This window comes from Mytilus californianus, unplaced genomic scaffold (assembly GCF_021869535.1).
Source record: "Mytilus californianus isolate M0D057914Y unplaced genomic scaffold, xbMytCali1.0.p SCAF_5, whole genome shotgun sequence".
In the NCBI taxonomy this organism is placed as follows: domain Eukaryota; kingdom Metazoa; phylum Mollusca; class Bivalvia; order Mytilida; family Mytilidae; genus Mytilus; species Mytilus californianus.
Genome location: NW_026262701.1, coordinates 10,783,720 through 10,810,514, shown reverse-complemented (window position 1 = coordinate 10,810,514; position 26,795 = coordinate 10,783,720). Strand labels below are relative to the sequence as shown.

The window sequence follows — 26,795 nt, the reverse complement described above, 5'->3', positions numbered from 1 at the left end:
TTAATTATCATTAGTTCTATAATATATAGTATCATTTTTTTCGTTTATTTATCAGTTATATTAAAATCTTATATAGTAAAATTATTGATTGCCAAAGACAAAATTTTAATATAACATATCCATGAGAAAAAAGTTTTGCGAGAAGCCTATTTTTCGGACCCCAAAGGTAAAATTAGTAACTGTAATTAGCGTCTCAATATTTTTTTTATTTACACCGTATTGATCCTAACAGTGTGTTAATGTGTAAAATAGTTTTCGAGTTCTACTTTTCAATTTATGATCACTTTAAACTATTCATGCAGATTCTGTTACCAGACCTCCCAACTTTTTGCTACATATCATATTTCGATACCCTGTAAAATGTACCCTGTAATAAGGCTTTTCAAATTAAAGAGAATGTTATAGAGAAAGACAAATTCATTGCGACCATTTCCTATGAAATGACTGCTGTCAAGTGTACATTATAATGTGGTTTCGTATTTATATTCTACTGTCCTTTCTAAAACATACTATCCAATGAATTTTCAGAACTGTTAGTTATTAATATTCAGGCATTTTCATCCAGCAGTGCAATCAAAATGATATAATATTACATATATAGCATATAACGAAAAAGATATAATCCATTTATTTTGAATAAGATTGCTTGAAACAACAAATGGATGATTCCACAGAAAAGACGATTTACATAAATATTGACAAAAAGAATGGAGAATCTGGTAAATTATTGGGCAAAGACGCACAAGACATTGAGAAAGGACAATTTAGTAACAAAGAAAACGATACTGATGTGATGGTTACAGACGAGAGGGATCACCACATGCTGTACAAAGCTTCCGATCATCCTCCTATATATCTGACTGTATTTTGCGGTATACAGGTAACATAGACAAGAAGAAATATTGTTTTGTTCAATATTATCTAATATTATTATTATTTTTTTAAAACTAATTTGAAATGTCCAGAAAGAGTCACATGTTCAGCTGTATTTTCAAAGGTAGACAGAAAACGGCAGATATAAAAGTGATATTGCGCAGTTATTTTTGAAATATCTGAAAATCGAAATCTAAAAATCTCGATTCTTTAGGATTTTCTGTTCTATTTCCGGCGTATTGACAATTATAATATAACAAGTGTACCTTTGTATGACGACGAAAAGAGGATATATTGACATAAAGAAGTATATATAGATAGATCGACCCTGGACATCGTCCTCAGTCGATATACTTCCTTCAGGTCAAGTTTATAGTATTGTTTTCGTGTGTTTTTATCGTCTGAAATGCCTCTTCTGTTTCCATGGTGTGTAGTTTTAGGTTTTACTGTTGTTGGGATTTGGGTACATTGACGAGTAAACAACGCAGACATTTTCTTTATATTTACATGATTTAATTCTTTAATCATTTAAAATATGACTTGGTAATTGCATTTGCATTAAACTGATACTCTTAAATTTTAAGTTCCTTGCATGATATTCTAAATATTATCAAAATGTACTTTTATAAAAAGAACTCATAAATATCATGTAGACATACACTTAAAACTGAGGATTTCTAACTTAGTCGAATATTCATTGCTATATGCACGTACAACTGATTTTATTCTGTGCATTATCAAACGCTAATTCAGTATTTTGCATGATACTTAATAATAACCAAGTTTATTTTACTTGTAGCACACACTTGTTTCGCTGTCTGGGGTAATAGCAGTGTCTCTGCTGGTTGTTGATGTGACATGCGCAACATTAGACGAAAATATCAAAACAACTTTACTCAGCTCCACAATGTTTATGTGTGGTATCTGTACAATTTTAATGTCACTTGTAGGATCTAGGTACTTCATCCGTAACTCTATAATTGATTAGCTATCAATCTCAAAAATTAATTATCTAGTTTGAAAGTTGGATCTTCAAATTAGAAAAATATGAATCAAAAATATATATACATAATTACTCTAAATATCAACACAACAATGTATATATATATACATAGTTACTCTAAATATCAACACAACATATATATATATACATAATTACTCTAAATATCAGCACAACAATGTTAAATCTGCAAATTTGCGAAAGCAAATTTTTGTTCTTCCCTCACCGGGATTCAAACTCATGATATTGGGATATCGAGACAACACCGCCTGCACTAGGTCCATCGCTCTAGACCACTCGGTCACCTAGACTGAACTATAATAATTTAGCTTTCGTTGGCCTAATGTTACCTTTCCTCGTCAGTAGAATCTAGAGTTGTAACACAGTACATGATATATTAGGCATGAAGATGGAACTGATTGCAGATTAGCTAATATCTATCGTATATATACATATATATTGAGACAGCAACTAAACAATATAAACACAAACACATCAAGTTTATTTGGCCAAAGAGTGGCTTAACACATATTATGTTTTATAGTGTTCAAAATATTACATTGATCTTTAAGATTTGTTCAAAAACTTTTACCAAGATAAAACGTATTGTTATTAATGACATGCAGTGGAAATTGTTTTGCTGAGGTATATGCTCTTGTCTGGAGCAAATAACCTAGATATCGATGACACAGTGTACTTTTTGCGCATTAGGGATTTAAGTATTGATGTTGGATATCAGCTGAAACCGAGCACGCTACGTATATGAACAGTCAATAGTTTAACACTATATAATTGGTTAATTATATTAATCAACTTTTATAATTATATTCTAACAACAATCATATTTTACTTGTAAGATATGCAAATTTAATCGTATTACATAATTCTATATTTAGATTACCATTACTACAAGGCGCTGCTGGGGATTTCCTTATCCCACTTCTAGCTATGCAAGTTCTAGATCCAACTAAATGTGATGTTCGTAGCGTCTTGAATGGTATTTTATAATTTATTTTTAAATTTGAGTAACAAAAACGTTTGTAAATGTTTGATTTCTAATTGAATATCTCACCGATTGAATACACAGGAATTGTAATTATACAAAGTGTAAAATCAGTAAATCCATAAACATCGAGAAAATGATATTTATTTTTAAAGTGTTGTTTCCAATTTAAGTTCCACGTTGTCTTGTTGTTTACCATGGATGTTTGTTTTACAGTATTTACCATTTAAAAACAATACACAATCTATTTCTATAAATAAATGACAAATGAACATACCTTTGCTTTAAAACTCATTTCATTTCTTTTTAGATTTCAACAGTTCAACTATTGCACCAAACATCAGTTTTGACCACTCTGTGAATCAGTATGATTTCATTGTGAATAACATTCGCGACGTATGTATGATAAATTTACAAAATATGAAAAATTATAGAATGAAGATCAATATTTAATATTATGTTAGAATGGAATGCTTCTATTTGTAATTTGATCAGGGTGTAAAATCGTTCATAGAGGCACTTTTTGTTTGAAGCGCTTCGATGCTTCATGTTAAACATTTCCACATGGTCAACTTTTTTACATCTCTACCAAATCACAAAAAGAAGCATTGATTCTTATAAATACATGTTGATACTAAATCCACGAAATTACGAGCTAAAACAAGCTTTCCATTTGCTTTACTATACATGTGTATCATATTTGTTTTCCGTAAATTAATTGTTTTGTTATAAATAAGGCCGTTAGTTTCATATTTTCACATTCTATGTCGGAGCCTTTTATAGCTGACTATATGGTATGGGTTTTCTAATAATTGAAGGCGTAGCCTATAATTGTTTACACTCACTTCATTTGAACTCGGGTGGATAGTTGTTAATTGACAAACGGGTCATTATAAAAAAACATGCAAATTTCGATGAAGTAATATTTGGAAAAACGATGTCATTGTTTAAAACATTTAAATGTGTCCCTCTATTCTATAGTATGGTAGCAACTATTTTCAGAATTTGCAATGGGAAAAATGAAGGGTTCCTTCAATTTTAACAATTTTAGGTCATCCTTTGGTAGAATCGTGTCAATGGTGTTACCAATTTAAAACATGCATTTAGGTACTAAATATTATTGTCAAACATCAAACAACTGTTCCAATTTGTTGTTAAGGTTTAAATTACTACTTATTGACATTATTCCTCTAGCTATACATTCTTTTTAAACATAAATTTCAGAATACATTGTCGTACAAAAGTTGGCTGTCCTAATTATGGCTGTTGTAAATACTAAAAAATACACTTAAATTGAATATATGTATAATGTATAAGATGAAATGATAAGAATATGCTTAATCCTTCGTATACAACCTAAAAACACTTTCATTTATGAATAAAAATTAAAAAGTATCGCATTTTTATATAGTAACACCACTGACTTTTCAGTAACGCCAATGACACAAAAGTATCACCATTGACAACACATTTCAAATTTTACTTTTATTAAGTACTGAACACAAAACAGAGAACACTGAGCAAAAGAAAAAGAAGAAAAAATAATTCTTAGGCTGAAAATCTCAAATTATATAACATAATATCAATAACTAAAAATGTCAGTAGTGTTACTAAATAGTGTCTTTGGTGTTACCAGCATACACAGTTTTTTGAAAACTTTGTATATGTAATACATGATATTGTTAAAACATTGTTAAATAAGTATTGTTTGTTATAAATAATATGAGGTTTCGCTTGTTAAACATGAAAGAAACACCAAAAAATGCTGATTGTCATAATATATTCAGTGGTGTTACTAAGCTGCACTGTAAATCTAAGTGTTAATAAATAGAACACTGCTTGGACGCTTTTTTGTAACACTTTTTGAACGTGTAATGGTGTTCCAAATGTTTACGCTAGTGTTCATCAATTGAATGTGTGGTGTTCAGTTTTTAATGCCTTTGTGTTTCATTTTTGAACACTTGATGTTAGAGTTCTTAACACTTAGTGTTCATCAATTGAATGTGTGGTGTTCAGTTTTTAATGCCTTTGTGTTTCATTTTTTAACACTTGATGTTAGAGTTCTTAACACTTAGTGTTCGGCTAATGTATGTGGATGTCGAAAATCATCATTTATTCTGTATAACAGACAGACTGTTTATTTATCAGTTTAGGAAATCATCAGAACAAAGCTGACAGTTATTTACGTTTATATCTAAAGCCCGTTTTTTAATTCGTCTTTTATGTTGAATATTGAAAATTTTGATATAACAGTTATGAATATTTGACAAATATATATCTGGCATGAGAAAATAACAAGGAAGCCATCGAACTACCTATGGAGATTATTCTAACTTGTTACTTACTTCTTTCGTGTTCATATGGGATAGAAGTCCCTTCTCCAGTTCTCTTTCTTATGTGTATCCATTCTTCGTTTAACCGCCTAAATCGCCAGCCGATATCTGTTTCCGGTATTTGGTATCCTGCTATATTTTTTTTAACACGAGTTGTTCAAAATTTCGAGCGATTTGAACACTGATTGAACATGTAATGTTAATAAAATGAACGGATCATGAAATAAGATAAACATCGACATATTTTTATTACGATATTATCATAACAGGCCTCATTGATATGCATAATTATGTCACTTATAAGTAAAACTAGTATATATAAATAAATAATAAAATAAATTCATAAACTATACATATATGCCAGCTTGGAAGTTAAAATATTTCACAATTACTAAAATATTAGCCAAAAATTCACAAGATCATCATCCTGCGTATACATTCATATTTTTTAAAGAATTTCTTTTTGAATTTGCCAATTGGAAGGATAGAAAATCGGACAAACGACTATCTTCTTTATTAGATCAGAATTTGAACACCGGTGTTCACTACGTCTGAACACACATGTTAATATTTTTAACACAAACGTTAAAACTTTGAACACGTCTCTAAGCATGAACATATGACGTTAAAATATTGAACATTCGGTGTACAAATTTTGAACGCGTCCGGACGCGTCAGGCGTCAGGTATATTTACAGTGTGGTCAATGGTGTTATTTTATTAAAATGGTCTCACCATTGACAGTAACACCATTGATTTTCAGGTGTATTTTAAGATTTAGTTACAAAATAAGGGCTCCATTCCCCTATTGTATATGGTGTTCCTGGTGCATGTTTCTACAATCAATATATTTCATAATTCAAAGTCCAGGAATTTAAAAAAAAAAAGATTTTTATAAGGGTACACCATGGACACTATTTTCAAATACGATATAACTTGTACTTACTTTTAATATTTTTTTACTAAATTTTCAACATAAATGTTTGTTTTCTTTTGCATAACATGCTTACAGGTAACATTGCTAAGGGAGAAACTATTGTAAATGCTGAAATATTGAGAAAGATAACTCTTACCCTACCAATTTGTCTTTTGGTTACACCATTGACTTAAAAAATGAGACTTTTCCTTTTGGTTAAATTTTTTATTATAAAACCAACATATACCTTCCAAATCATTAAAAAAATGTTTGTATGTATCAAATGCAATAAAAAGTGATAATTTCTAATAACAAATGATATGAATAATAGCCCTATTTCAGATCTGAAGGGATTTATAGTAAAAAATAACAGTTGATTCTGGCTATATCCAAGGGTTTGAGAAAAAATTAAGAATGTTTTTATAACATTTCATACTGTAAACTGTGTATAGTGTATCACAAAACATTCATATCTTTCATATGCAATAGTTATTTTGATACATTTTGATATAGTTTCATGTCTTTTGACTTGAAAAGACCAAATAACATAGTTTTGCATGTTTTTTTTTATAACGACCCATACATGAACTAACGGCAACTACTGAGATACAGGCTCCTGACTTGGGACATGTACATAGATAATGTGTGTGTGTGTGTGGGGGGGGGTTCAAACATGTTGTGAGTGCCCACCCCCTCTAACCTGGGACAGTGGTCTAACAGCACAACATGAAACCAAACAATAAAAATCCGTTGCAATTGGCCTAAACTAAAAGATCGGTACGAGGCAAAACAAAAACAATTAATATAAAACAATAGACACAAACCACCGAAATAAGAGTACTTGTAGTTATTGAAAGCTAGCTCAAAGCCAATTACAACTAATAAATAAATCCCAAATCAATCAGTACACATCCAGCTTATTTAGTATAAAGACGTCATAAACAATGCAAAAATATACGTAAACAATATCGGACATATGATTTTGACATAGAGTTGCACGTGTAAGCTGTTCGTGCTTAGCGTAAATAAATTGACTTTTACCTTTAGATTAAGAACATTTTTTGATGATATATCGCACGAGAAAAAAAAACCTTATAGTAACTTATTATCAAACTGAGCGAGACGGGATATGTTCGCAATACATGCATTACCAGGCAACCAGACTTGTTACGGTCAGGAATAGAACACACTTGATAAATTTACAGACCTAGCCAAGAAATTGATCCCACCACATTCAATGTACGCACGTTGAAGTGATCACCACCTAGTTGGGTATACGTGTATGTAACAAAAGTAAAGGAACATAAAGGACATGGTGTATTAGGTCTTTACAAAAAATCAGTACGCGCATAAAAAAAAATAAATAAAATACAATAAACTGCGCTAGTATTGTTGTTATTCATCTCCAAAATAGGCCTTTGTAAACATGTAATGCATCCAGGAGTTGAAAGAAAAAAAAATTATATTCTCATAAAATAGTTGACACAATAACAGAGACTATAAGTTCTTTACAATAGAACAATAATAGTACAATGTTCAGTGCATGTGGTAACTCTAGACAATCATTTGTCATAATCTCTGTAGACGTGCAGCATTTGGCATTAGTTTTGTGGACAATGACCCTTTAATTTACTTTTATTGACCTTTGCAATGGCAGAAGTAATACTATGTTCATTACCTCAAAATCTATGTCATGCCAAAAGAAAAGACTTGTGATTGCATTTTACGGATATTTTAATATTGCTTTTCCTATTGAACAGTTCAGGAGCCTCCCGTTTTCGAAATCTGAATGCAAGTACTAGTACATCTACTCAATCTTTGGGGTTTTTGTGTCGTTTTGTTGCTGAACGAATGATAAATATGTGTGTGTATTTATCCATAATATTTCCAAAATATTAGTGGATATATGGTTGAAGTATTTCAGACATTCCAAACACTCTTTTCTTAGGACAGTATCAATCATTCGTCAATCTGAGAATAGAACTGATACTTTATATCATGGTCTGTAAATATTATCAAACAAGGAGAAATGTTAGATGAAATCTTTTTTCTGCAATCTGTGAAAAGTTGTGTTGTAGGTTATTAAAAAAACACGTGCATGCATGTTCTGGGAATATTGTAAACACGTAGTAGCCCATCATACATTGCTTCCCTTTCAATGGACTTCTCAATGGCTCAGGTAAAAAAAGTATTATGTAAACAAACAATTATATTGGCGGGAACATTAGATTAAGTACGCATAAATATACATTGTACATACCCGTAAAAGGTAGTGTACCAGACCTGTTTATTTAGTGCGTCATTTCTTTATATTAACTGAATCTTATTAATTCAAGAACATGGATTATGTCAAATATAAATTATAACACCATGTTATTTTTTTCTTTCCATTCATCAGACGAAAAGATTAGTTTAGACTTTTTTTTACAACAAAATGCAAATACACTTTCATCATGTAAAATAATATTTTATACTACTGTTTTGTATTAAAATATCTCTTGTAAATATAGGTTAACCCACATAACAGACAATATAAATACAAACACACATTTTTCAGTTACTGTTAATTGTTTTAATTAAGTTCAAAAATACGTGATACTTTATTGAAGCACCTACGAGGTTTTTTTTATTCAATTTTTTTTAGTAAAGTATTTAGTTAACAATATGTTGGTTGAGATGCTTTCTCAGTGGAAACGTGAGTATGCGAATGATTGGAAAAGAAATACTCATTCGTTCTTTCAGAAATAATTTGATAGTTTTCCCTTACGCTAAGAGTTTTACCATGAGTCATATTTTAGTACCACATTCAGATGGACTATGATTATAGTTACAGGGGAGTTTGATAGCTGCAGGTACCTGCCAGTTTCTTATTGGAGCCACTGGTATTGTCAGCTTACTGTTGAAATTCATCGGACCGATCACAATTGTTCCTACATTGTTTCTAAGTTGTGTGTTTATAGTTCGCGCATGTGTAAAGTTTGCAAAGGTTCACTGGGGAATTGCAATGCTGTGAGTTAATTTTTTATTTATTTGATAAATTTAGTTGAAAACTCATCATTGTCAATTTTTGTTTATAATACGCAAAATGTATTGGATGTACTATAACAGATGGAATTAATAAATTAATCTAAGGAAAAATCGTAATTTTAGTAGAATAAAAAAATAATCATAAATGATAGATGTATACAATAACCACATGTATTGATAGCTCGTTTCTTTCAGTAAATATTGATCGATTGATTGACTGTTGTTTGCTGTACGTGCAGCGGCAAATATTTCATTTATATTCAGGACAATAATTTAACAGTAAATTCAAAAAGGTATGGTCTGTAAATTGTGCTCACAACCATAAAGTGATTTCTTTAACATTTCAGATCGAAATTTTAGTTATTTCATAAAGCTTTATATAATTTGGTACACATTGCAGACATCATATAAAGTAAGATGCTAATTGGAAAACAAGAACCATAGATTTTGAGAAATCGCATAATTCAAACAGAGAAGAATTTCAAAAGCACTATTGTCTAATAGTTGATATGTATTTGCAGAGTAGTTGTGATTGCTCTTGTTTTATCGTTATACCTTAGTCATCGTAAAACACCAATACCATTATGGACCAAGAAAAAAGGCTTCCATATTCTATGGTTTCCTTTGCATCAAGTGTATTCAGTAAGTTTAATATGAATTACTATGTTAGTTTTTGCTAGTTTTATATAAAAATCAGGAGATGTGGAATGATTGCCAGTGAGACAACTTTCCTGTGAGCACTCGACCCTCCCCTAACCTGGAACAATGGTGTAACACACAACTTAAGAACAAACTGTAAATTCCGTTGCAAATGACTTCATTCTATTTTATTACCTGCATAGTCTTATTTATGTTGTATATAATATAAACACCTGGTAATATTTCCCATATATATATATATATATAGCTTATAAAAACTTTGAAGTAACCAAATCCTAAGAATGTAGACAAAAATGATTATAAAAAAGTTTAAAGTGTAGCCACGTTATTGAAGAAATATACTAAACAAATAAAGAATAGTTTGTAACTTTAAATATTTACATTCTAAATTGGATAGCTGTTAGAATCAAATGCTTCGAAATACACGTTCGTAATTTTTGAGTGCCAATATATTGACATTTTATTTGGCGTCAATTGTTATAAAGTCTACATTCTAGTGTCCAAGTGGTTAAGTTGAAGTCACCCCGTCGAAAGTTTAGAGGAGGCCAACATCATTTGGTCGACCTTCATTGAATAGCTGTGTCACAGATGTTAAAGGATGTGTCTATAATCAAAATTGCGTCTTCCTTTCCTGAGTTATGGCATCACTGAATGAGAGGCATCACCTAATCTGTTCTTCAATGAGTAACAAGACGGGTGTCATTAGTGAAGCAGGATATAATTAACCTTCCGGGGCACTTAAGATCTCCCCTAGGTTTTGCTGGGGTTCGTGTTGCTCAGTCAATGAGTACCAAGACGGGTGTCATTAGTGGAACAGAATATGCTTACCTTTCCGGGGCACCTAAAATCTCCCCTAGTTTTTGCTTCGGTTCGTGTTGCTCAGTCGGTTTTCTATTTAGTGTTTGTGAACTGTTTTTCTCTATCTTTTCGTCAACTTTAGTCTTTTTGCAATGATACTGTCAGTTTCTTTTAACTATCTTTCCCCACATTTATGCCTCTTAAAAAAATGAACAATTTTATATTTGTAGAGTTTATGCTTTACTTAATATAATGAAACTTGTCTACAAGTATTCGTTGTTTTTCTATAAATGCTGAGATGATATATAAGTATAATATTAGCAGAAAAAAAAGTGTAGGTAAATTAAAGATTTGTCGTTGACAACTTGTGTTAATGTGAAGAATGTTATTTTTTTCATGGACATTTTGTTATTTACCTATATCTATTATTGGAATCAACCATCCAGTGTAATACACGACCTTTTCTATATCGAACTGGGTATCATCCCGATACCCCTATCAGATCGAGACGTTAGTCGAGGGCTAATGTGGGTCGAGGGATGATACCCGGGCCGATATGGAAAAGGACATGTATTAATCTTTTTATGATATACTACCGATATACGAACACACCCAGGCTTATATGGGCTATCAGCCTAGTTGTGAATTTATGGTTAGTTTATTTTCGCTCGCTACACATATGCAAACACTATCATATTAATGCTAAGTATATGATAATTGTATATGTTTCATGTTTTTTGTTAACAGATTTTAATAGCAATATTGGTTGGATGGTTGATTTGTGGTATTATGACTGCTGTGGATGCGTTTGAACCAGATGATATTTATGCAAGAACAGATTCAAGATTAGATGTTATAAGAGACGCAGCATGGTTCAAATTTCCATATCCAGGTAAACAAGGTTTCATTATACAAGATTCCTATCAATAATTTATAATAATCATGTCTCACTAACTCACATAGTGCATAACGTAATTACATTTTTTTGCTGACCATGACATATCATGTTGGAGAATACCATGCTGTACCTCTAAGGGGTTTACTCCATTCACATTGTTCCCATTTTGCAGAACAAGTTAAAATTTGTTAACTTTTAAATTTGTTTTCGATTTAATATTTATGAAATACTTGCCACTGGAACTACCATTTTAGCACAGAACATTTAAAAATATACAATCGGTGTATATTTATTTATTATTATAGGGCAGTTTGGAAGGATTTCATTCAGCACCAGTGTATTTGCTGGTTTTATGATAGGTACAATCACTTCAATACTTGATTCCATTGGTGACTACTATGCATGCGCGAAGATGTGTAACCTCCCTCCTCCTCCAGCGCATACTGTCAACAGAGGGATAGCAATAGAGGGATTTTGCAGTTTGATAGCAGGGTTTCTGGGTTGTGGGCACGCAACAACGACCTATGGTGGAAATATTGGCGCGATTGGAGTCACAAGAGTAATAACGATCTTACATATTGACAAATCTTATTCTGATGACTTAATCGTTACATTGAATTAACATTGCATGTATATCTTCCTAGTCTTGGTATCCGGCGTATCTTTATTTTTTAACTTAAAGGTTATTCTTGTAACACGTGTTGTCCACTTTGAAATGGTATCTTACATTTATAATGCTGTAAAACATACATTAATTTTCTTCGTTAAAACAGATATAATGTGTGTAACGCTAGATAAAAGATTCAAAGATTAAAGTTAAAGCATCATGAATTCCCCCAAAACACCGGCAGACAATGAAAGATGTTCTAGAATTTCTGGGAATTTTTTTAAGTATAATGTACATGATGCATTGACTTCATTTTGAAAACTATATACGAATATAATAAAATGAAAATTTGCAAATTTTCTGTAAATATGATTATAACTTAATATGTATAACCATTTTAATTGAAAAACACTAGAAAAAAATAAGCTTAGAATACTTATAAATATTTCACTAAGAAAATAAAAATAGCAAATAAAAAAAACCGTTTTTTTTTCTTTTCTTCGACTTAAAATTACCAGGACAATTTATTTATATTACACTTCTTACAATGTTCATCTAGGTTGCCAGTCGAGATGTTTTTATTGCCACTGGGATTATATATTTTATTTTTGGACTGATCGGAAAGATATCAGCTGTTTTCTTAATAATACCGTACCCTGTACTCGGAGGTGCCCTCATTGTAATGTTTGGTATGTTCAACGGTGTTGTACTGTCAAATCTCCAGGTGGTGTCATTAAGTTCTACCAGAAACCTAGCTATCATAGGGACAGCTATCCTGTTTGGATTGATGATACCGTATTGGCTGGAGACAAATCCTGATGCAATACAAACAGGTAAACTATATATGTCTACAAGATCAACTTAACTGCACCTAATTAGATTATAGTTTAATCTTGATAAAAATTGTTTAATGGCTGATTTTTTTATAATAATAATAATAATAATAAAAAAAAAAAAAACCAAAGTATTGGGTCGTAATTTTCACTTAATTTTTAATAGTTTATACCTCATATGATACAAAGACTGGACTTTTTCAATAAGGAAAACAAACGAATAAAGTCAATATAACGCACCAAATATACTATAAGACAAATAAGCTGCTATTTACCGAGCTTAAGGGGATACAAACTTTGCCGCTAAAAGCAATTTCAAATTTTGATTTGTAAATTTTTACGGAAAAAAGTTTAAAAGCAAAAAATTTCTGAAAAATATTTTAAAGGGACACTACTTACTTTATTTCAATAGGCCATTATCTCATTTGATATGTTGAAATATTGCACGATTCGTCCATTTGTATGAAAAAGATATTGCATCAAGAACTTTTAAAAGAAAAAGTAGAAAGAAATATATTATGGCTAGGGTAACTATATCTCTTAAACTTGTCGTTAAAATTCAAATTAATAAAAACTCATCAAAGATACGAGGCTTTAATTTGATCCGAGTCTTAGTGAAATGACCATACATTCACCGCCATATATACAGCATGTTAATACTTTTCGCTGAGAAAACTCCGCTGAAAAAATACCATGATCACATCTTGAATTTACGTCAACTAACCGTGTCACTGTGAACGATGAGTACGATGTTGAATATTACAGTAAATCTGTTACCAGTTGAAATCATATTTTTTTTATTTTAAACTTGATATTCATCAATTTTTAGTGTTTGAATTGTTCGATTTGGTATCCCTGATTGTTATATGAGCAGTTTTTAAAAAAAAATATAAATATTAATGCTGTTATAATGTTATTTTTGATTGGCCTTGGAAGATTTTTAACATTAGCTTTTATTTGATTGCAATTACAATACATTCCTGTTGGCAACTTTATACTTCTCTGTTTGACTCATATTTGAATATTAAATTTGATTGGCTAAAAGTGCAATACAATTCGAAAAACGAAATGATGTTATCTGATATCCAATGTTTATAGAGAAATTCATTATTGTGTATCGCAATATTTTAAAATATGTGTTTTGTCATTTGATACTATGTTAACTGTAATGCTTATTGAAAGGATCTGAATCAAGAGATGGTGTAATAAAGATGTTGCTTGTCAATCCAAATCTTTGTGGAGGTTTCGTGGCATGTCTCCTAGACAATACAGTGAGAGGTAAGACAATTATTAAGTGTAATTTATAAGATTTTGCGTACGAGTACCCATGAAAGGTGATATGGGGTATCTATATGTAACAATGGAAAGACAATCAACAACTAAATAACTAATTATAGACCTCTAACGGTCAACATTCGCGTACGGTCATCAACAATAAACATATGTTGATATCACGAGCTCGAGATTGAATGAGAAAACAAATACAACAAATGATTTGTCATCGAAACCAAATACTTAAACAATAAGAAAAAAGCTCAAATTGTTTGTTGTAGAGTGGATAAAAACTGAAGTTGACCGCTGTATTTCTGAAAATATTCCATATATCAATGGCATGAACGGTGCAGAAAAAAAGGAAACCACATTTAGTCGTATTTTTGAGTGTAAATTTAAGGACTAGATTTTAAGCATCACACTACTTCACACACAAAAGAAGAAAAAAGACGACAATGTCATTACAAAATTGTGATAGTCTTTAGCATTTAGTCTCCGGCGTATGTACACAAACAGAAATACATCAAGATAAAATTTATTTCACCTATTTCTATGCACTCAACAAGAAATAATAATTTTAGATAGGATCATTTAATCAAAAGACGTATAAATGTTTTTTAAACCTTTGACCGCGAGCATTTTTGATAGAAGTAAAAATTGGTGGGGTTAGTGTTGCTCTGTCTTTAGTTTTCTATGTTGTGTTTTTGTACACTGCTGTTTGCCTTTTTTTGTTTTTTTGCCATTGCGGTGTCAGTTTATTTTCGACTAATGAGTTTGAATGTCCCTTTGGTATTTTTTGCCTCTCTTTTGTCACGTTCACTGAATAGACCACTTTCGAGTTCGTTGCATTTCCGTCAAAAACTTTGGTTTTAGTGAACATCATCACTTCCTTCCCATGTTGAGCGAGTGGTTGAAAAAATATGATGCTATATTGCAAGAATTATTCGGCAAATTAAATTTTTATAACTGATAATCAGCACTGCTGTCATTAAGGAATTGTGATTAGGTACCTACGAAGCAAACATTATTTCTAGTTTATCCTGCATAATGACGATCACGAATGCGCTTGATGAACTTTAATAGTGCAGGGATACAGGCGGTCCGCTCTATCTGGTAAATGGCGTCATAAAGGCGCGCATAGTGGACGGACTTTTCCGGTGAAGGACATAACTCGAAAGTGGTCTATTGGCATCATGTATTTACATTGCACAGCGTTAAACATGTATTTTTGGACAAAACAAATCCTTTACGTGTATAGTGTATTAAAATAAGTTTTTTATTTTACAAACGTGAAGAGTTGCTACGCAGGAAGTATATTAATCGATATATAAACTAAATGGTGGTTGGATTGCTGAAATTATCATTAACTGTTTATAGGAACACTAGAGGAGAGGGGTATAGCTGCTTGGCAAAAAATGGTAGATGACAAAGCAGACGTTAATGAAGTGTACGATAGTGATACTAGTTTCTACGATATTTATTTTCCAGAAAATTGGAAAAAATCTAAGCTTATTCAAAGATTACCGTTTCTTCCATCATACAAACAATGACATTTTTTAAAAGTTTCAAATGATAATGTAAGCCTCCCGAGAGTATCCTTTCCTAAACTGAGCAGTATACTTAGGAACGCTTATAGAATACAGTATCTGCTCCCCGGAGTAACTTTACACGTATATAAAGCTTCGTCAGTTCTTATGTTAAGAATTGTTTCTCTGATTGATTAATATTTATGTATCAAACGGTTTCCTGTATTGTGTGTTACTACGATATTTGTGTCACTAACGGCTTTCCATAGTTTTTAATTTTGCACGTCGAGCGTCCTCCAGCAACTATTTAGTTTCACCAGTGTAAATGAACCTTCTTTTTGTATGTATCCAAGATTGATGAAAAGGAATGGCATTTCCATGCTAACAGTTTTATTTGTTGGACTGTTTCAATGATACAGTACAATTTAGCATTTTTGACAATTCTATTAGAGGTAAACAAAAAGACGGCTATTTACATTTCATTATTTATCTTAATGCTCACTTAAAGCTTTTTATTGCTTTATTTACTATTTACCAAAGCTTGTTTAGTGTTTTCTTTTTGAACTTGCCGCCAGCAGAACTTTGGACTATCTGCCATTTATGAGTTCTCGCACGGCGTTCATATACAAAAATTGGGTAAGTGTCACGTGAAATACACAAACAATAATTGCTTGTCATTTCTTGGAAGTCGGAACTATACAATTTTACGATATTAAAAAAAAAAACCATTGTATTGAAATTATCTCGAATTTTCCGGTGATTTCCCTTTAGCAGAAAATATTAAGACACAGCTATAGTGACCGTAATATCAACATGATCAATATAATAACTTGAAATACCCTAGCGTGCGCATTGATTTAGCAGACGATATGCGCAAATACAAACATAAATAAATTATATAGAACATTGTTCATCAATTCAAGCCAAATATTTACCATATATTTGAGTCCGTCAGGGTATAACCATAAAATATTCTAATAGGACAAATACGATATTTTTATAGGTCGAAGTGTACGAAAATACTTTACAAATGTTTGGCTGTACCCATTTTCTCCCCATGGAGTCTGTACATTACATTTTCATATTAAATAAGTTTAAAAACTAATATCAAGGTAAATATATGATGTTTAAGTCTCATTATATTATAAAATTTTATGTAAGCAGCTAACATATATATATTTTATTAGGTTACACATGAAAATAACCAGAATGTAAACAGTAAGTTTGTGCGCATGTTTTCAAACATATTTTGTGCTAATACACCTTATTGCTATTTATTTCAATCCGGATAAGTTCTAAAATTACACAACTTTTTCATCCAGTTGAAGCTATCTGGGGCCCTGTTTAAACAATGTATTATGCATAAAACTTTTCAAAGAGAGATGTTTAAATCATCGTATACACTTCAAAAAAAGCATTTTTATTACTTTAATTTGTGTTTTAAAAAAGTGATTCATAATCTATCAAAGTTTCAAAATGTTTGCTTTCTAAATTTTTTCCTTCCTTACCTCGTTTCTGATGACCTTTGTTTTTGCAAGACTTGACCCAAACAGGAAGTTGTATAAGTGACTGTTTTTTCCGGATATGACCTAATAGCGATAAGGTGTATTAGAACACGGCTTTGTTTACAAAGCGACATAAGGAAGTCATATTAGAATTTGTTGTATTAAAAATGCTAAAGTAGATCAATTATCAAGGGTACGAATTGGTATTATGCGAGATTGAAATCAACGTTTCATTCCCCACAAAATGACAGATGGGAAAATCGCCGGTCAGTGAAGAACTGTAATTATTTTTTTTACCCTGTGTTTAATTGTAAGGGATAACAGATATGAGAAGTAGATATTTGGTTTCAAGAAATAGTTCTCAATGCGAGAATTGGTTATTAATTTTTAAGGAAAAGGTAAACTATTAGAAAGTAGACACATTTCCTGCCCCATGACACCGATATAACAAATGTAAACAAATGCAAATTTCAATTCACTTGAAGTGTTTTACACATTAAACAATTGAATAACTGCATATTTATCAGCCTCATTTCAAACCGATGTACACACATGACTTGTAAATATATATTTTAGCTGATAAAATGTCACCCTCCTTATATTTGGTAAAAACTTGAAACTTGACTTGATAGTTATAAAAAAGTGAATTACTGTCATATGTGCAAATATCAGAATAAAATATTTGTCAAGCTTACTAAGAACAAAGTATACATCTATTCAAAGACCAGACAAAATATCATTCCTATTTGTTTCTATTACAATTCCACGGTACCTTACAATAACCAGAACATCACAAAGCTAAATTGGTTTGGTCGCTTAAAATTCACCCTCAGAGGCCATGAAAGAAATGGTGTGGGAAAGGTGTATAGTTCACAATTCGGTATCTTCCGCCTCCTTTTTTCAAACAAATTAGAACACACCCACGGGTCCGTGACTGAATTAAAGTACCTACGCCGTATTTTAGTCATCTGATAAAGTCATGCTGATTATAAGGTGCACAGTTTTCTCTGCTTTTAAAATCTTTCTGCTTCTGTTTGAGTCCGTCCTGGTTTTCTTACTACAACAACTACATGTGACATATTCTATTGGTATCGGTATCAGATTCGACCCATTGTCACCATTATCCTATATTAGTTATATATGAAGTTAAATTATTTGATTCGTCGTTTTTACGTCATGCCGGCTAACAAATTGGACCTCGTTATTTGAATAGTATAGATATCCATGAAATAATAAAAACTTCCCTTACACGGAGAGAGCGGTGCATTTTAATGTATGGCGATGTATGAACTAGAAAATGCACGCTATTTGCATATAGGAAAATCGTAGCCAAAACACTTTGAAGAGTCGCATATCATATTTGTTGTATGGCTACACTTCTAAAAAAAACCAAATAAACAATCAGATATTTTCAGTTGTATTTAAAATTGGTCGCCCTTTCAACTGGTCCATTAATGTTACCCGGATTCTTTCAATATCGAATTATCAAAGTTTCCCCGAATGTCGATTCCGAGACTAAGTTTAAAAAGATGATTTTTCTTTCTTTTCTTTTTTTCAAATTAAGTAAAAGCTGCACAGTACTTCATATATATTTGGTATTATAGTATTAACAGGGTCAAAACAGCATCATAGAAAATTGGAAAAGTGTGACGTTACCAAGTGCACGCATTTAATAAAGGAATAATTGTTTTTTGTTAAATAAAAGTCAAAGAACAAACACTGATATAGGTAGACAATGATCATAATATATACACTTTGAAAGGCTTCTAAAATGTGCTTAAAAATTTGGGATGATACTTACATCATTTATATTGAATCTTGAAAGATTGAAGAAAAGAACTCAAATGGAAAAGGAAATAGAACAATCACATGAATGAAGGTGTAACGTTTTAATGAAAAGCAGTAGGCTGTTTTTCGTTGTGTGCCTTTGGTCTTGAAATACACACTGACATACACAAAACATGTATTCCCGAAGATAGGATTAGGTAATCATCCAAGTACAAGCTAATAGATTACTTAAAATATCACCAAATAAGTACCTAGATTGTGACAGATTGTCTATTTAGGATGGGAGACATTGAATGATGAATCTGTTATTGCTGATGAGGACTTTGTAGTCTTGCGGAGAAATCAACCTAATGTATGGTACCGTCCCTTTACAAATATCATTGTGTTTCCTTATACACTTAATTGTAGTTAATATTTTGAATAACTATCACATAAAAAAACGAAAACAACACGTTATAAATTGTATGCGTCCGAAGCGCTTTTCTGTATTTACCTTCATCAGGAACACTCAAAGCTGAACATTTTAAAGCCAATGATGTATAAGAACCGAAACAGTTGAAGAGCGATATGACCAAAACGGACCTAAAAAATAGCCAAATCCATCTAAGTAAACTTTGCCTGCGGGAGTTGAAACCTTATTTGTGTTAAAACATAAATATTTTAAGAGAGATTTTTAGAAGGTTATGATGAACAAAATCTGAATCTCTTCTTATTTACTTTCAAAAAGTTTTCTATAAGCGTTTAAACAGTTATGGTTATATTTATCGAAAATATGTAAGAGTCTTTGTTCAGTCCATTGATGGACCGAACAAACGACCTCATTTATAAAAATCGAACAAAAGATGGCAGGAAAACCTGGTATAATAAATGAATTGTTAATTTAACTTGGAACGTAGATCTAATTAAACGCATTTTTGACGAAGAAATTATGGTCATGAAACATTGACCAAACAACAAAATATACAATAAAAACAGATAAAGTAACTAATGAATTGAATTCATGATTTTGAAAAATATTGAAATCTGTACATGGAATTTGTTATGAGGAGCCCTGGTCATGCACAAGCAAGTTATGTCCAGTCATTACCACTTTAAAAAAAATAACATATAAAATATTTGTTTATGATGGCATAATGGTAGAGTATTCTATCCGTGTGAACAATTAAAAAAATATGCAGTTATAAATTTTAATACGTAACAGCAAGACATGTAATGTTTATGCGTAAAATTTGTGGAAGACATACTTCCTTTGCTTAAAATGTAACGTTTACATGCTCCTTCTGTTTTTAACATTACCACAGATGATTACTTGAATTAAATTAGAATATAGAAATGCTAGTTATTTGAATGTGAAATCTTCAATTCATAAATTTCATAAAGTAACATTCCGTCATTAGTAATAATCTTACAGTGTATGTGCCAAATTAAAAGGTATGTAATGCGAGATCGAAACGATTTTATGATGAGAGCGCTGATTGGTTGATATTTATTCGGTCGTTCAATTATATACGTCCCTTTAATAGCTAACAAGAATTCCCCGTTTCCATATTTAGATACACGGACGCAGTTCCAAATGTTATATTAACCTCTCCTTATTTTTGCCGCGGTGAATACAATGCTTTATCAAAAAGGATTTACTCTGTTTTTAGCCAATGAGAAAATAGAAAATTTATAGTCATATAACTTTAATTTGGATGTCTTTTGATAGGCTGAAATTTTTTTGTTTATTAGCTGATAGACATAATTTTGTCATGTGACCGTGACGTCATCAACGTTTTTTACATGATTTACTCCTAAAAAATGGAATTTAGAATTAAATTATAATGAATGACTGCAATATTTTTTCTGTCTATTCGAAATAACCTAAAAAAAGTGGTGCACAATTTTAAATTTATTCAGTGTGCACCACATTTTTGATGTTATTTCTTCATAGACAGAACACATATTACAGTCATTCCTTAAATAGTAAAACAGTTTTATGTATGCTTTTTTACCTAAAAATGCTATATAAGCAGCTAGATCATTTAAACTTTCCATGATTCGAATATCGTGATGGCATATTTAAAATGCTACTAACCAACCAAAATCTGCGTGGAGGACTTGTGGCTTGTATCTTTGAAAACACAGTGAGATGTAATATATTTTGACTTCTATTTTTCATAGCACTTGGCTTTCCGATGACTATAAAATGCTATACATGAATAACTTTTCATCGTTGATTAGTTATGAAAGTGAACTCTGAAAAACTGCATTTATTTAACGAAGTGTATAATCCCCCGAGGCAATTTCCATAGGAAAAGAGCAAAAGAAAAAGAAAATAATGAATACTGTTGTTTGTCTAATTATTATAAACGAAAACAGGAGAATAGAACTATAATAGCATTTCAAGTTGAGATTTCAACATTGTAAACGTTATATAATGGTACATATATAGAACAAACAAACAAAAAAGAATTGAAAAGGGGGCAAAGGTGCAGAGAAAATAACATTTTAATATAAATCTTTTACGAGACCTAATAAAACGAATGTCTTTTTAAGAAACAATGACTGTTGATAAAAAAATCAAAGGAAGTTTTTGAAAACAAACATTTTATTCATAAATGAAAAAAAGTAAGCATCTTTTTGAAACAATTATAATTTTAAAATTCATCGATGAAGTCCGTCCGTCCCATGATCATTTTTCGTCGCATCTTTCTCAGGAACTACATCATAAGGATTTCTGAAATTTGGTTTCAGGGTTTATATAAGTCAGCTTTACCGTGTGATGCATTTTCAGATTCATCACTCAACAACTTCCTGTTTACCGAACACTTACATCATTTTACACATGACATCCAAGTAGTTGAAAATTTTCGTCACATTTATCTCAGGAACTACATTACAAGGATTTTTGCTTCACATCACGGTGCGGAGCTATTAGTTTCAGTCGATATGGACGCCATCTTGAAATAATTACTTATCACATATAAATTCTGATTGGTTGCTTTATGATGCGACTGAGATACATCAACAGCTATTGGCTTAAATGAGATAAAAAATTACAGACTTTTCTCGTCTCAGGATAAGACATCAAATGCCGGAAAATTAACTATGTGTATTTCAGTTCCGATCAACTGTCATTAATTCATGTTCGTTTTATTATGCATATATTGCACACTGAAATTCAATATTGAAATATCAATTATCAATACGCGTTTATTTGCTTTGTTAATCTGTAATATGCACGATTTGTTTTGCTAGACAATGTTCCTATACAATGTTTACAAAAATGCATTATCTAAATTTTATAACTTCTGCCAATCTAGACACACCTCCAGAGAGGCACACCTCCAGAGAGGCACACCTCCAGAGTCGTGTCTATTTGTAAATGTTTTAATTTTCCACAAGTAAAGTGAACAAAATTTTAAAGCATGGGTCTCTAACGAACACTCTTAAAGTAGAACAACATCAGTTTCACTGAAACTAAATATTTATTGCTGTTTCTTATTTATTTTAACTGTTGTAAATATCGTTTGGTTGTACAAGTCTTTGTTTACTCCTTGCTTTTGATTGTTATTGTCTTCATCACTCGAAATCATGTTACTCTTAATCAACATACCTAAACATTCATATATATCTAAATAAACTATATACAGAACTAGCAACCAAAATCGCAAACCAATGACCAGCTGAAAGAACTAGAAAACCACACTCCACAAAAACACATTGACAACCAAACACTGCACAGCCAGTTTAAGATTTCAGAAAAGTGCATCTTAATATATATACAAAAAATGATATTCCAAGTCTAACACATCCATTTTATATCAATCAATATCTAAAAATACCATATTTCCAATACTGAAGCAACAACCACATGCACACATATTACCTCAAATTAGGATAGAGCGAGGCAGTCCACAGCTTTTTAGAAAGCTCAAACTTGTTGAAATTTGGTTTCAGGGTCCAAGTAATTGAAAATTTATCTCAGGAACTACATTACAAGGATTTCTAAAATTTGGTTTTATGGTTTATATGAGTCAGCTTTACCGTGTGATGCGTTTTCAGATTCATCACTCGACAACTTTCTCTTTACCGAACACTTACATCATTTTACACATGACATCCAAGTTGAAAATTTTCGTCACATTTATCTCAGGAACTACAATACAAGGATTTCTGAAATTTAGTTTCAGGGTTTATATGAGTCAGCTATACCGTGTGACGCGTTTTCAGATTCATCCCTCAACAACTTCCTGTCTACCGAACACTTACAAATTTTTACACTATTAAAATTATCCATATTTGGGCGGGGGTATCATCAGTGAGCAGTAGCTCGCAGTTTCACTTGTTGTACCTGAAGCATATGAGATCTCCATTTTTGAAGATCTATCCTTTTTTGTTATCACAAATGCATCTCATTGCTATTTCATTCCATCTGTTAAAATGACCGTTAAATATGATTTACATCCATTTCACTAACCAGTTAACACTTAAAGTTTGCTCATAATAAGGTATTGTTATTACAATTGGAGAGGCTAATTGTGTTATGTTAACCGAAGGTGTGAATATGTTCTAAATTGGTCAGACAATACTTGGTCATGTTTTATGGACATTTTAAACCCTCGGCTTCGCCTCGGGCTTCGCCTCGGGCTTATATTATTCATAAAACATGACCAAGTATTATTAAACCTATACTTGAGAATTAAAGATCTCACAACAAAGATAGGCTTAGTGAACAAAAATCGCCTACTAAATACGAAAAAGACAATTTTGTCAAAATGTTTATTTGGTGTAGAAACATTATTACCGTTAAATGTTATTATAACCACTCAGTCTTGGTCGACACCTCTGCTGTTGGATTGTTAGTTACCGAGGGTATGACCAGCGCAGTAAAACAGTACTTTATTACTACCTGTAATATCTGAATATGATAATACGGATATTGTTTTTTTTTCTTCTAAAATTTATTGATATGAGGTTGTATGTTGTTATTTTAGATTTGTTGTTTTTATTGTCCATTTTTAAATTCTGATTGAACATAATAAGCACTAAGAACAGTTAAACTTCATTTATTAAAATATACAAACTACAATAAGATGATAAATAAAACATTACAATTGTTTTTATGCCAGAACGTCACTTGGTACAATATAAGATATTAATCATTTATTTATGAAGATGTAGTTATTAACAACATTAAAAATATAGTATTCTGTATAAACGATAATTTAATGTACACTCGAAGAAAGAGGAATCACTACATTGCGCGAAATGATCGATGACGAAGTTAGTGAAAAAGAAAAAGAAAAACAACGCTCTAAAGCCAGTAAATATGATATATACATGCCAGAAACATTTAAAAAGTCAAGGGTTGTTCAAAGGATTCCTTTCTTATCGTCCTACAAATAATACTGAGCCTGTTCATGATACAAATGAAAAACATTTTCTGTAAATAATGATATTCAATGTTTCTTATTTTTCCCATCTGAGAACGTTTAGTTTTAGAATATTTACATTTATGCAAAACAGTTTGTTTAGATTTGTTTTATCTACTATGATTGTTTTTTCTACTTTGCACATTTATCTATTATCGATTATTATTTTAATTGAACGACATAGTCAACTTTTATCGGAGTAAAATGTGTATTTTGTTTTTGTGACAACTAGTTACCCTTTGATACCTTTTAAAAATCAAATATAGAATTACTAAATACTAATTTATATTTTAATAAGTCATTTTTCTGAAAATAAATATGCATCTTGGTTGTATTTAGAGTTCGATCCTCGATTAAAAACTAAAATTGCTATTTGCTGTTTCTCAACCAAGCATGTTAAAAGAAAACTGGTCGGCGAATAGTAAGAACTTCGGAGTAAGTTGATTTGTCTGTGGAATGTCACCTTGTGAAATAGCATGTAAAGGAATCTGAATCTAGCTGTGGGGTAAGTGAAAAACAGGACATATTCATCTCATTTAATAACATTTGCTGCTGGTTGTTAAGCAGTCATCGATCATTTAAAAATACTTAAAAAACTAAACAGTTCCTCGTCGATACAATATTGCACGCTTAATTACCCTATTATTCCTTTTCTTTTTTTGAGTTAGCAGATTTTGTTATCCTATTATATTTGTATATAGTGTCGTTGTACGTTGTACGTTAAACAACATTCACTAGATTTTACTGGAAATATCCATACATCAAAGAAAGTCGAGATATTTTTTTTATCTTTTAAATTTTGAGCCCTTTCTAGCTGGCATTGCGATGTAGGTTTGGCTTATTGATGGATGTCGTACGGTGATCTATGATAGCTTAAATCCCCCTTTTTGGACTCTGTTAGATATCTTGTCTTTTGGTTGCTCAACCCTCCATATTACGTGTGACAGCACAACATACAATCAACCAGTTCAGGTCAGTCAGAAAGAGTTGGCCTCAATAGATCGGTATCAAATAAATCAATACAATGTGAAGCTATAAGTATCGATAGGATGTAGGACCATTGTTGTAAGAATTTGATACAGTTGTCAATTAAAATATTAAAAAAATTGTACTGAATAAGACAATATTCAAGGTTTTTATTGCAATTCAAAATCGGTATCCTTCATGAATAAAGCAATCAAAAGGACAATTAACTTTACATGAATATTATACACCTATTGACTGGGTATGAGGGTAATAGCAAGTTTGTTGTCCCTGAGATACCAACTATTGCTCGAGTCGAAGCCATACGGTACAACTACAGTATAATATAATTGTGTATTTTCTGGGCATCTCTACCTGTTAAATGGTGAGACAACTCCTTCATAACCAGTCATTAAGTGTTTTATTATACCGAACAAAAAAAACCATACTGAGGTATAATAATATTTCATATTATTTATTCAATTGTATCAATAACACAGCGAAAACGGTACGGTACAATAGCAAAGAAAACTGTACGGTACAATAGCAAAGAAAAGTTACAAAAGACTCTAATACATTAAAACAGTACAACACAAATAAAATAGTTTGGATTTAAACCAAAAAAATCGGACTAAGAACAATCGAAATAAAAATAATTTCACTTGACTATAAGCGTTCATATTAATGGCTTTGGCATGACTGATTTCTAAAAGGAAAGTATGAATAATAAACATATATACATATAAATGCAATTCACGTGCGATGAATGAATTCTGGTTCCTTGATATAGTACTTTAAGTCTTCCAGGAAAGACTTGAACATTGGTAGCTTTATATGAAGTATACGGAGCCATGTTTTGATTAAGGAAACTATGAAACAATACAAAACAATTCATGATTTAACATAGAGTGATCATTTTACATAGGTTTATTTGGTGAATTGAATACGATGAACAAACTCATCGAAAAAGATTTATGTGTATTAGATATCTTGTGGTTAACACTTCGACTAAAATAGATTTGGCATGTTTTGTTTTCATAAAATTTTGACAAAATATTTACTTTGACCTGTTGACAAAAATATAAAAATTTCTAGAAATATGAACCACACAATTTACAGGAGTAATTTCATTAGATAAATAGCAGTTTGACAAACACGAATTCTTATCATTGAGACGCTTGATTTCTCATTACTAATAGTAAGTTATTAAAACGTTCAGCTAATTTTTAAAGAGTAATTTCCCTTAGGTGTTCTGTACCCCCTAATATAGTTTTAGGTGTAAAAGTTGTTATTACTTAAAACTAATAGGCATATACTTAGACATCGACATATGTTATCATTTACAATCAAGGTGCCCCAAATAGAGCAGTACAATCA

The 26,795-nt window shown here is 31.2% G+C and overlaps 1 protein-coding gene across 1 annotated transcript; it reads left to right on the top strand.

The window, feature by feature from the left end:
• Window positions 1-643: 643 nt before the first annotated feature.
• LOC127702069 (solute carrier family 23 member 2-like) lies at window positions 644-15,774 on the top strand. The gene is made up of 11 exons (XM_052206071.1): window positions 644-880; window positions 1,673-1,830; window positions 2,770-2,870; window positions 3,187-3,272; window positions 8,952-9,133; window positions 9,673-9,793; window positions 11,357-11,501; window positions 11,813-12,066; window positions 12,674-12,947; window positions 14,130-14,225; window positions 15,597-15,774. Exons 1-11 carry the CDS (start codon window positions 659-661, stop codon window positions 15,767-15,769), a joined length of 1,812 nt encoding a protein of 603 aa, XP_052062031.1. The 5' UTR covers window positions 644-658; the 3' UTR covers window positions 15,770-15,774.
• The last annotated feature ends 11,021 nt before the right edge of the window (window positions 15,775-26,795 follow it).